This window comes from Lactuca saligna, chromosome 6, assembly GCF_052625555.1.
Source record: "Lactuca saligna cultivar CGN05327 chromosome 6, ASM5262555v1, whole genome shotgun sequence".
Classification (NCBI taxonomy): domain Eukaryota; kingdom Viridiplantae; phylum Streptophyta; class Magnoliopsida; order Asterales; family Asteraceae; genus Lactuca; species Lactuca saligna.
In genome coordinates this window covers 9102772-9116726 of record NC_136422.1, presented here as the reverse complement: position 1 = coordinate 9116726, position 13955 = coordinate 9102772, and the positions used below count along the sequence as shown (strand labels likewise).

General features: G+C 35.8%; 1 protein-coding gene across 1 annotated transcript; it reads left to right on the top strand.

Moving 5' to 3' along the window:
• Window positions 1-7916: 7916 nt before the first annotated feature.
• Window positions 7917-8801, top strand: LOC145002289 (uncharacterized). The gene is made up of 2 exons (XM_078961587.1): window positions 7917-8136; window positions 8221-8801. The coding sequence occupies exons 1-2, from the start codon at window positions 7917-7919 to the stop codon at window positions 8799-8801; spliced, it is 801 nt and encodes a 266-aa protein (XP_078817713.1).
• The last annotated feature ends 5154 nt before the right edge of the window (window positions 8802-13955 follow it).

The window sequence follows — 13955 nt, the reverse complement described above, 5'->3', positions numbered from 1 at the left end:
AGGGAGCTTTCCCTGTCCACATCTCGTGAGGTGTTTTGGCAACCTTCTTAGTAGGGACTCGGTTAAGGATATGGGCGGCAGTCTCTAAGGCATACCCCCAAAAGAAGATAGGTAGTGAAGCACGACTCATCATAGAGCGAACCATATCCAATAAGGTTCGATTACGCCTTTCTGCCACACCATTTAACTGCGGTGTCCTAGGAGGCGTCAATTGCGAAAATATTCCACACTCCTTGAGATAATCGTGGAATTCAAGACTTAGGTACTCTCCTCCTCGATCGGATCGAAGCATCTTGATTTTCCTGCCTAATTGATTCTCCACTTCATTCTTGAACTCCTTGAATTTTTCAAAAGTGTCCGACTTTTGCTTGATTAAGTAGATATACCCATATCTACTATAGTCTTCGGTAAAAGTCACATAGAAGCGGTTTCCATCCTTCGTGGTTGATCTAAAAGGTCCACATACATCGGTATGTATTAGGTCCAATAGTCCCTCACCCCTTTCACAAGTACTCGTGAAGGGTGACTTACTCATCTTTCCAAGTAAACAAGACTCGCATGTGTCATCTTCCCTAAGGTCGAATGACTCCAACACTCCCTCCTTTTGGAGTTGGGCTATGCGTTTCTTGTTGACATGTCCAAGACGACAATGCCACAAGGATGCTTTATCCATACTAGTGGAAGAATCAATATTCAAAACATCATTTCCCAAGTTATCAACAATCATAACAGTTTCATATATTCCATTACATGGTATAGCTTCAAAGTAAAAGACACCATTTAGATAAGCCAAAATAGAACCATTCTCATTATTAAAAGAAAATCTAAATCCTTGTCTATATAAACCATGAAATGAAATGATGTTTCTAGCCATTTCTGGCGAATAGCAACAATTGTTCAAATCCAAAACTAAACTATTCCTAAGCACTAAAGAATACACTCCAATCTTGGTCACAGGCGACGATCTTCTGTTCCCCATGATTAGATTGATCCTTCCTTGCTCCACATCCCTACTTCTTCTTAGTCCCTGCACATTAGAACAAATGTGATAACCACAACCGGTGTCAAGAACCCAAGAAATAGCATGATTAGAATCGTTAGATTTGATTGCGTATATACCTGCGAAAGATGGCTTGATCTTTCCTTCCTTGATGGCTTGCAGGTAATCCGGGCAGCTTCTCTTCCAATGTCCTATCTTGTGGCAGTGGTGGCACTCTGCCTCCTTCGGGTTAGAGCAGGGCTTAGAGGGATCAACTTTGGTCCCACTAGAAGAGGAACCATCTCGGGCTTTCACCTTTCGATAGTTATTTGAAGAAGCTTTCCTCTTCTTTCCCTTCCCTTGACCAATAGCCAAGACAGGAGCAGCGGATGGATTGGGAGTAGGTGCAACAGACTTGTTCTTGAAATTGCTCTCAGCAACCCTCAAGAGACCTTGGAGTTTGCTTAGAGTGACCTCCTCTTTGTTCATGTGGTAGGTCATCCTAAATTGGTTGTACATCGGAGGCAAAGAGTGAAGCACCATGTCGATCGCCAAGTCCTCGCCGAAGTCAACATTTAACTTGCGAAGGCGGTCGACATACCTTTGCATCTTTTGCAGGTGCACGGTAAGAGATTCTCCATGACCCATCTTAGCGGAAATCATGTTAGTGAAAATCTCGTAACGCTCTTGTCTCGCGTTTTGGTGGTACCTCTCCAACAAGTCTTGATGCATCTCGTATGGATACATGTCCTCGTAGGACTTTTGGAATTTGGAGTTCATGGTGGCGATCATGATGCAATGTACCTTCGTTGCATCTCGCTCATGAGTTTCAAAGGCGGTGATTTCGGCAGGAGTAGCAACTTCGGGGTTGATTTTCTTGAGCTTCTCATAGAGGACATACTCTTTATCGTCATAGCGAGCAATGGTGAGAATGTATCTTATCCATTCGCTAAAGTTCGTTCCATCGAAGGTGACCTTTTGGCAAAGGCTCATCAACGTGAAAGAACTAGCAGCAGCGTTGTTTGCGTTTGACATCTATAGAAAGGACAAAGATAGATTAGAATAAGAATCCCTAATAATCACCCAATAAGAAAAATTAGGGCTAGGATCCAACAATAACATTTACATACTAGAAAAGGGATGCCGTAATCTAACATGCAAATAAATTGAAGGTAAGTGAATGACGATTCACTAATTCTCCATCACAAAACTTAAACTATTAGTCCTAAGTGTTTTTGAGAATTCCTAGGTTCGGATGAGATTCATTGAACTATTCAATGGCATGTTTAAATCTCGATATGCCCCTCTTGTTTGTGACTGGGATGCCGAGGATCACAAAGCGGGTATGAATTACCATGCAAATTCACATGGTGCCTTCATTGTAACGATCACCTATTCGATGTGCCGGTAAACCACACACGCTCCATCGAACTATGATAAACAATGAATCACCCTTTGCCACCTTCGCTTAGAACCAATTAGTGTGCCGGTAAACCACACACGCTCCACTAACATCTTAGCAAGGTGCAAAGTGTAATTTCATGGGATTGCATCAATTTACTTTTCCTAAAGTAACTAAGATTGGGAAATTTTTAAAACGTGTAGTTACTTTGTATTTCTTATTATACTTTTCATAAAGAGGATGAGGTTGCCCTATCCTACCCGTTCGGCTAACGACCCTCCACCAAACAAGCAAGCAGTGGGTGTGAGTGTACACCCATTAAGCGCCATTTTATAGGCCGCAACCTTATACCCACCTTATAGATCGGCTTCGTGAATGAGGCCTACTAACGGTAAGACTAGCATTTAGTTATACATATATATATATATATATATATATATATATATATATATATATATTATACTAGTAATATCATATTAGTATAGGGTCGCATTTTAAACTTTTCAAAATCTAGGGTTTGAAATTTAAGTTGTCTAAATTAAAACTTTTAATCACAAATATAAATTTCAAAACTTTAGGGTAGGTTTTAAACATTTAAAAAACATGGAGGATCAAATAACAAATAATTCCAATTAACAATTAATATCCTAATTATCTTTATTTGATTTATCTAAGATTTCTTTCAAGATAATTACCAAAATAATTAATCATTATCATATAAGGAAATTAAATATTATATTTGATGATAAATATCTTTAATTAGATCAAGATAATATTCATATTTATCAAAAAATTGGATTTAGATTGATCTAATATGATTAAGGTAAGTTTCCATAAGATAATTATGAAAAAATCCCGAATCTGGCCCTTCCTGACGCCTGGACTCGCCGAGTGCACAAGGGGACTCGCCGAGTCAGGCCTACTCGCCGAGTCCACCTTGGAACTCGCCGAGTCAGTGACTCAAAACCCAAAAAATCGAATTTTGCAGGTTTGTTTCAGTCAATCAAGCAATAATTTAAAGAAAACCAAGCTAGGCTCTGATACCACTGATGGGTTTTAGCCATAAGAACTTTCCTATGTGCGCATGCAAAACCCTAATGCTTGGATCTAGGCTTTCTAATAAACATGCTTTTGAATCCAAGACTTCTAATGGCTAATTAGGTTAAATAACAATATTGAAACAGATCTAGAATCATACCTTTGAGTTCCTTGTTGATCTTGTTTGTCTTGGAGCTTCTAGAGTCACAAATGTCACTCCTCTAATGGCTTACAAACACCAATAGCAAGCAAGATGATTTAGGAGAGAGGAGAGGGGAGGAATTCGGCCAGAGGTTCCTTGCTTAAGGTTGTGTGTCGAATTCCCTCACCCCTAGGGTCTATTTATACTTGTAGACTCCTTAAGGGTTTCAACCTAAACCCTAATTGGATAATCTTTTCTTAAGGCTATCCAAATCCATTCCATAGATAACCCTATGGATGATTTGAGCTATCCTAAAGCTCTTAGAATCCGTCCAAGGTATATCCAAATGGATTTACAGTCTAAAGTCTAACTATCAAACAATTGACAGTTCATACCCTCTTATTTAATTAATCTCTTTAAGTCACCAAATTAATACCAATTAATTTATGACTTATATTAATCAAATAGCCATATATTATTACTTATAATATTTACTCTCTCTTAACAAATCATCCTTCAAGTTGCTATGGTGAAGGCAACCCAAAAGGACCATGCACAACTGGATATAGTTATAGCCTTAGACACTATTCCAACAGGAAATTGGTAAATCGTCATTTACCTACCTTCAAATATTTTGCAAATTGGATTATGATATCAATCTTCCAATTTGTTAAATATTGTGTTGGGTCCTAGCCTCAATATTTCATTTTGGGTGTTATATTAAGGATTATTATCTAATCTAAACTTTGACCTTCTTTTTCAGACGTCTTCCAACACTGCTCCCGGCTCAAACCCTACTAGCTCCTTCACTCTCATGAAATTGTGTGGGAGAGTCATCTTTGATGGTACTAACTTCAATGACTGGATTAGGAACATCAGGATGGTCACTCGCTATGAGGACAAGGAATATATCCTCGACAAGGCGGTAAAGGAAATCGATGAGACTTCTGCTACTCCTCAGGAGATTGTTGAGTTTAGGGCACATGAGAAAGATGCTACCAAGGTAGTCTATATCATCCTTGTGACTATGTCAAATGAACTCCAAAAGTCCTATGAGGATTTCTACCCTTTTGAGATGCACCAAGACCTGATGGAAAGATACCATCAGAGTGCTCGACAAGAGAAGTATGAAATCATCTTCTCCATGATTACAACAAAGATGAAGGATGGTGAACCCATCACGACCCACTTGTAGAAAATGCAAAGGTTAGTGGACTGCCTGATGAAGGTAAATGTTAACTTCGATGAAGAGTTGGCCATATATATCATTCTACACTCTCTACCTCCCTATTATAATCAGTTTCGTATGACTTATCATATGAACAAGGAGGAGGTCACTCTGAGCAAGCTTCAAGGCATTTTGAGGACTTTTGAAAGTGGCCTCAACGGAAAAAAATGTTCTATCTACTCCTACTGCTAATGCCCTTGTTCTGGCAATTTGACAAGGGAAGGGGAAGAAGATGAAGGCTACTTCCAAGAGCCGCAAGGGAAAGTTTATTGATGGATCCTCATCAAGTGGAACCAAAGGTGGTTCTGCTGCTGTCACATACCAAAATCGGAAACGCGGAAATGTTTGCGAGGGGGGAGGATGTCATGTACAATATTATAACAATGCATAATAGTAAATCAAGCAACAAGAGCAATTGCATTAATAATAATAGTTAATACATGTGTTCTTAGTAAAGTTTAAATGACACCAAATGAATGTATATAAAAAGAATAAGATGACAAAACCTGGCCATCTGTACCTATCTACTGGTGACCTGAGGATACAAGTTATTTTGAAAGAGCAAATCAGCATTTAAATTGGTGAGTTCATAAGTATCTTAGTGTCAAATGTTGGTATCAGTTTGAAGAAAAATGTTAGTAAGTGTTTCATGAAAACTATTAGTAAACTTCCTAGAAAATCCTATATTTTCTACTATTATGGAAAATAGTCTTCTACCAAGACCCGACTGTTTTGTATGTTTGTTTGTTTGTAAAAAAATGTATGTTTTCCCAAGTTTATCACTATCTTTACTAGAAAATAGATTGCATTAACTTTTATGTGATAATATTACTATATGAATGTAATGGGAAAATGAAAGTGTGTAGTAATATTATATAAAATAACTACTGAAGCACTAGTTACCTTATAACCAATTAGATAAATTAAGCTAAAATGTGATAAGGTTGTAACCATGTTGATTGACTGCTGAAAACACGACGACCTTCTGGCATTGAAACAATGTGACATTTGTCACCCCTTCGCCTTGCCGGCTGGGATTGTAGCTAACAGTCGGGGTGTGACATTGTTTGTACCATATAGATCTATACACACTATACCCGCTCTCCCTCTAAGAGACTCTAGTTACAAAATGTGATACAACAAATCTATTGTTGTACAATGAAGTAGTATCTCACATTCTAGTTATCATGTACTTGTTATAATATGTATGTTCTTTCTGTTCTCTTATAAATGTATATGTATATGTTTATGTTCCTTCCTGTTCTTGTATATGTATATGTTCTTCTTGTACTTGTATATGTATAGTATTCTTCTTGTACTTGTATATGTATATGTATATGTTCTTTAAACTATACCTATTATATTTTACTACCACGTTTGTTTTGTAAATGACGTGTAGAAAAGACGCAATTACTCAACTTGTACAATTGAGTGAAGTTTAACTTTAAAGGTAAGATTTAATATTCTTATATGTATTTAGGATGTATAATTATGAGTTAATCGACAATCGGACTAGTGTATCCTACCCTAAGCCCACAACCAAACAAGGAACATGAGTCAAGGTTATTAACAATAGTCTTAAGTCCATTAAAGCATATTTATACTCTAATACATAAAGGAATATGGTTTAAAAGTATAAGAGTTTGAAAAATGTTTAGAAGAAGTTTGAAAAGGGTTTTGAAATGAGGTTTACCAGTGCTTGAAAATAGCAAATTTCTTATGTTTGCAAGAATTCAATGTGTAACCAAACACAATTCAATTGTGTTTCAACTTGTTTCAACTTCAATTGGTTCTTCAATGTTCATCGGTTGGATGAAGTGTAATGAAATTAACCAAGAAGCTAGGAAACTTACATATGTTGAGTTTCCTACAAAATTTGTTTGGAAATCTAATCTTCTTATTTGGAAGCCAAGGGACATTGGATATGCGATTGGTAGAATTTATTCAGTTTCACCTAAGCTCGGTGAAGCATATTTCTTAAGGATTCTTTTAAATAAAGTTAAAGGTCCAAGATCATTTGAAGAAATTCGCACAGTCAATGGTGAAATATGTTCTACTTTCAAATAGGGGTGTTAATTTATGACACGGCACGACAAAAATACACGACACGAAACGAAATTGGGACGAAATCAAAATTCGAATTCGTTTTCATGTCGTGTTCGTGTCAAGTATAAAAACATTATGTCGTGTCGTGTCGTGTTCATGTTTACAAATCCACACGGAATTGACACGATTGATCATGTGTTTGTCGTGTTTTTCGTGTTTGTCGTTTTTATCGTCTTATATATGATTAAATATGAATTAAATAAAATAACAGTTATATAATATTATCTTTTTCATGTCGTGTCGTGTTGTTGTTTTTTAATTGGATCGTTTTCGTGTTAGTGAAAAAAAATACGACATCGTGTCGTGTCGTGTTCGTGTTACAAAAAATATTGTCGTGTCGTGTCGTGTCAGACAAAAACACGATACGACGGCCCGATTTGACAGACCTACTTTCAAAGATGCATGCTATAATATAGGCCTTTTGTATGATGACAAAGAATACATCGATGCAATTAAGGAAGCAAGTCTTTCTGGATCTGATTTTTATCTACGATTCTTATTTGCTACGATGTTATTGTCCAATAGTTTGTCTAAACCAGAGATTGTTTGGGAAAACATTTCTTTGGAAGACAATTTTTGTAGCTATTAGAGCCCAAGGTGAGATTGTTTTAAATGTTGCATCAAGTGTGATCGCTTCATTATTATTGACTGGAGGGAGGACATCACACTCTAGGTTTATAATTCCACTAAGTCTTAACGAAGTGTCTGTTTGTAGAATAGATCGAGATAGTGATCTTGCAAGTTTAGTAAGAAAAACCTTATTGATCATTTGGGATGAAGCACCCATGGTACACAAGCATGCATTTGAAGCTTTAGATCGAACTTTGAAGGATATATTAAAGTGTTTCAATCCAATGAACTCAAATATTTCATTTGGAGGGAAAGTTATTGTTTTTGGAGGTGATTTCAGACAAATTCTACCTATTGTTCCAGGTGGTAGTAGACAAAACATTGCTAATGCTTCTTTGAGTTCTTCTCATTTGTGGCAACAATGCAAAGTCCATAAATTAACAAAAAAAACATGAGATTGATTGTTGGAAGCGATCCATCTGCTACGGAAGAAATAAGGGATTTTTCAAATTGGCTTTTGGACATAAGAGAAGGTAATCTTGGTGGTCCGAATGATGGTGAAGCGATTGTTGAAATTCCAAAAGATATTCTTATTAATGATCCTTGTGATCCTATAGGTTCATTAATCAAGTTTGTATATCCTTCGATTCTTGAAAACTTCAACATTGCGGGTTATTTTCAAGAAAAAACAATACTTGCTCCCAAGAATGAAGTTGTCAAATAAATAAATGATCGTTTGCTAAAATTGTTTCAAGGAGAGCAAAAGGAATATTTAAGTTCAGATAGCCTCTGCCAATCCGAGTTTGTTAATGATCAGTTTGATGCAAATTTATACTCACCTGATGTTTTAAATGGTGTAAAAGTATCAGGTTTGCCAAACCATAAACTCATTTTAAAAATCGGTGTTCCGGTTATGTTATTGAGAAACATTGATCAAATAAATGGCTTATGCAATGGCACTAGACTACAGGTTATATCTTTGGGCAAACATGTTATTGAGGCGGTTATCATATCTGGAAGTAATACTAGAAACCGGACTTTTATTCCAACAATATCTTTAACTCCTTCCGAAAATAAGATCCCGTTCAATTTCCAAAGAAGACAATTTCCATTGGCTGAATGTTTTGCAATGACAATTAATAAGAGCCAAGGACAGTCTTTATCGAATGTTGGATTATTTCTCAAAGATCCTGTTTTTACACATGGCCAATTGCATGTTGCTTTATACAGAGTTCAAAGTAGAGAGAGATTAAAATTGTTAATTTCAGATAAGGATGGTAAACTTACAAATAAAACATCAAATGTTGTGTATAAAGAAGTTTTTAGGAATTTATAAAACCTTTGTACAATTTTATTATTCTATCAATATATGCTAGTGTTTTTTTTTTTTTTTTTTTTTAAATTTATATTGCATTCCACAAAATGATAATTTTCAAACATATCTCAAAATATAAACCTCCATTTGGGTAATCTACCAACTATGCATTCATAATTATTAAAATTTTCATTAAATTGCTGAATAATTAAGTCATAATTTAACTATATTTTTTTAACTTCTCATCCGTGGTGTCCAGGGTTATAACCTAGTTAAAGTAAATGACAATTATTAAACGTAGAGAGCTAATACAATTTTACACACAAAATAAACATTTTTTATACACATCCATACACAAAGATAACCAACCACACATTTGTTTTAGCCGAAGCTGTCAGCACCCCCTCACATTGTTTCTCATTCTTTAATTCCTGTCAATAAAAAAATCCACAGCCTAAATGCACACTCAAAGATTTAACAGATACAAAGGCACAAGAAACCATTCCGTGTACACTTAAAAACTCTCATCTGACTACACAATGAAATCATAAGAACTCGGCCTATAAGATTAAACCCAAAAACCATTCAAAGTTTCACCTGAACTCTTCCTCGGGACTGTCAAATGAATCAAACCCAAAAACCTCCATGTTTCCTTTCATTCTGAACCAGTTCCAGTCAAGAACACAAGAACAAACACCCATCGATTTCCCTGTTAAACATAAACCCGAAACATGTATCCCAGTTCATACATCGGTATCAGCCAACAATATATATATATATATATATATATATATATATATATATATATATATATATATATATATATATATATATATATATATATATATATAAGGAGAAGAGAAAAACAGGGGAGCTGCCGGAGCAGCCCCATTTAATTACCTGCAAATCGCCGGAGGGAGGCTGTCCCTCTCCCTATTGCTCGTCGATATACACCGAGACCGAAGCCATTTCTCCTTTTTCCTTCTCTTCGGCCACACCGGAACCCTCCCTTCCCACTGATCGAACCCCTCGCACCCTCCGCTTCTTCTTCCGTCGAGCAAACCCACCAAAAATCTAGACTCGTCGCAACTGCTGCTCGCATCGCTCCCGGCGGACCCGTTTCTTTTCCCCCTTCACATCCCGCAGTCGGATCAGAGGAAGAAGCCTCGCTGCCTTCCGTCATCCCTCCATCTCTGCAGCCTTTTCAAACACAGGAGACGATCGCGATTGGTCACGAGATCCCGAATAGCGGACTGCGCATCTGCGAACTTCCCTCTCGCCACATTCAGTCATTGCTTCTCCATTGGTCCTCCTTGCGACCGACGACGGGCAGAAATTCATAACGGAGTCGCCGGAAATTAGGATTACTCCTCCTCCTCACGATAGATCGACCATCAGTGGTTGCCTTCGTGCCTTTTCCCCTCCCATCGTTCGTCTGCTTTCGTCGTTTCTTTTCCTTTTGCCCGATTAAATCAAAGACGTGTAAATAAAGCCCTAAATTAGTGTAAGTTTGAACCATTAAACAACAATGCCCCTCCATTGAAAAACGTCATCAAAATTAAGCCCATTTTCATACTTGGGTTTAAAATATACACTTCAGCCCCTGTTTCGGAAATGGATTACCATATTAGTCCTTGGGGATGATTTTAACAAAAATCAATCCCTTGCGTTGATTTATTTTAACAAAGACCACCCTATACTTAATAAATGATACCAAAATTACCGTTTGGTTTATTAGATAATATGAATAGAACCAGTGGTTCGTTTTAAGAGCAAGAAATGTCACACAACAACTTTCACGACAAGTCTCAGACCATGAGTCGGTTTCATGCTATGAAAGCAAGTGCTTACGATCCTTTTTAATATTATAATTATTTCGGGGGGAATATATGTGCCTAATTATTTTGTTTATACAAATCAATTTCCTTTTATGCGAAAATACAATAAATCTAGTTTATCAAAATATTATTATTTAACAATTTAACATATTGTTACGAATAAACTAGTATAAACTTTTCGCATACGTATTATGGTTATTTTATTGTAAAATAACTAGTTTACACAACAAATACTACATGATACATAATTATATGATTTTTATGTGATATTGCATATTATGACAAGCATGTCATAACACTTTGTAGTATTTCAAGGATTCAAGTTATTACTAATAATTTATATTTATATGTTTAAATGTATAAAGATTATACATGTACATATGTGATGGGTTATGAACATTACATTAATCATGGTGCACACGCAACCCTAATGCTTTGGATCTAATTTTTCTAAAGTTATACATGCAATAAAAATTATCCAAAGCATGAACCCTAAACTAAAATACAATTTTCGATTTTGACATGAAACTAAGTTAGAAGAATACCTTATGATTGTAGCTTGAAGATCTTAAACCTTTGAGAGCATAGTGTCTCAAATGTGATACCTCTAATAGATCACAAACACTAAGAGCAAATTGGAGGAATATAAGAGAGAGGATAGGGATCACAAAATCGGTTGGCTATCCTTCTTAGGTTTCGGTGACCGAAATTAGGAATCTCATAGGGTCTTTATATAGTTGAGCTGCTAAGGTTTCAGTAAAAACCCTAATCTGATTGCTTAAGACTTAAGCAGTCCAGTGGATCCTTCCAGAAGGCCCCTTATGGGCGAATTCTTCTATGGGCTTCCATAGAATTCGTACATCCCTTCTATTGGGAGTCCACAACCCATCTTGCAATTATCTTATAATTACAATATCAGCCCCCTAATTTAATTAATCTCGTTTGCTCACTAAATTAATTCCAAATTAATTATTGACCAACATTAATTAAATAATATGATTTCTCAACTAATATATTATTCTTATAACATATTAATAAATCAAAATTAACCTATCTCTCCATAATTCATCCAGTCAAGTTGCTATGGTGAAGGTAACCCAAAAGGACCATGCTACAATCGGGTCAAGTACATACCTATTATAGTTACGGGCTTAGATCTTAATAAAAGCAAGACATTACACTTTTACATACATGTCAAGCATACTCGGCTTTTATAAACTTTATACAATGATATTTATTATTCCTAGTGACTTAATCACATTTAAATTAGGGTTGAGAGTTATTCACAAACTTTTTAGTTAAGGGCTTTTTAGTGAGACGCTATGTTATTCATTAGCTAAGCCTAACCACTTAGCATACCCGCACTACTATAACCTTTAATCTTCGGAGCAAGATACATATGTATAGATCTATACAGGGTTGACATCCCCATCTACGGTTGCTAGCTACAACCTTGACTTATCAATCAAAGCAGGTCATAGGTGTCTATAATTTTTACTACAACGTCTAATGAAGCGTTGTAGTCGGGTACAATCAAGTCACATAGCTCGGTTATAGGACTCACTATAAGCATTAACTAGAATCTCTCTCTCTCTCTCTCCATCTCTGTCTCCCTCTCTCTATCTATCTATCTATCTATCTATCTCTCTCTCTCACACACACACAACAAACATGGGCTTGGTTGCTTTGAAAACTATTTTAAGTATGGAATTACTTATTTAATAATATAGTTTGGTTTTCAAGTATATTCAAAGCTTCTTTATAGATATGATTTTTAAGTATGAATTTACTTATACAAAGATACACTTTGGCTTTTAAAGATGCACGGAAAATACTGTTCCTAATATTGTTATTCATACAAAGATAATACTTTTTACACTTTTTAAAAGTATTACTGCTATTAGCAGAAAACCTGTAACACTCACCAACCTTGTGTTGACCCTCAAAATTACATGTATTCTTAGGAAATTACTAAACAGACATACAAGATGGATTGGATTACAAGTGACTTAGTTTACTTGCTGTTGTATTATATGACTATTAGCTAAGGCAATTCATGTATTATGATTATTTGTAAAAACTCTATATTCAAACATCAAGATGGAATGTAAATGTTATTTTGTTTATTGTTGTACTTGTACTATATATTCAGTTTACCTGTGATCCATGAACTTAGTCGCACAGTCCGGCATGTTCCGCCGCTTCAACCGGGGGTGTGAGATATTGGTATCTGAGCTAAATTGGCTATAGAGAACTCGTATCCGCGAAACATGAATAAAACTATAGCGACTAGCTTCTAAATAAAAGTATTATTAATATTAATTACACTACTTCATGGCTAGTTACGGTACAGGGAATCTGGTTTGAAGGGCCGCATAGGGTTGCTGGATTTAAGAATGACTTAATTGCTAAATTGGTCCTGCCATCTGACGTTTCCTGTCTGGCCCTCATTTGTACTTGGATTACAAAACAAAGTTTACTAATACTTCAAGCTCGACCAACAATAATATATAAGATTTATATATACTCTGATGCGCAATGAGAACAATTAATAAACTTCTAACATGCCTCCAACGAAAACTACCAACTCAACCCTTTAGGTTAAATGCCTCAATTAAGTTTAGTGTCGTACATAATCCATACCATAAATAAACATAGAATGTATGCCTATGTTATTTATGGTCGGGTCGGTGCATAACTAACCTTGAGCAAGGAGTTTGATAGACTACAATGGTTGAAAATTTTATAGATTGAAGGATGATCTCAAGATTCGCTGTAGAAACCTAGTACATTAGAAACCATATATCAACCCAAAAACGACCTATGCATTTTAAAAATTCATAAAAATATGGGATAACGTTCAGATTTTCCTAGTTTGTCTAAACCCAAAGAAGGACAAAGAATGAATGGCTTTGCTACCATCATAGCATCGAAACCCATAGATCCCATCTGATCATTCAGTAGTCTCCAAACTTCTCTCTCTATTATTTGAAATCAGTGGGATTTCAATTCACTCTCTATAATTTGGAAATTTATATGTTTCCTAGAATCAATCACTCTCTATAATTTGGAACTTTATCATGAGATGAAACATCCTAAATATACAGTCCAAAAATTTCATTTTAAATCATTATTAAAAACCATAATTGTCATTCATTATATAAAAATCATAATTTGTGTATCTAAAAAATATCATAACATCTGTCAATGTATCAAAATCATATGTCAAAACATGAGAGTAAATCATCCGAGGTTGAATATTGTGGTGTGTGCTATGCATTCATCCCGAGCTTTTCCCCTCACTAGTGGAAAAACCTAAAACCAAAATTGATACCTG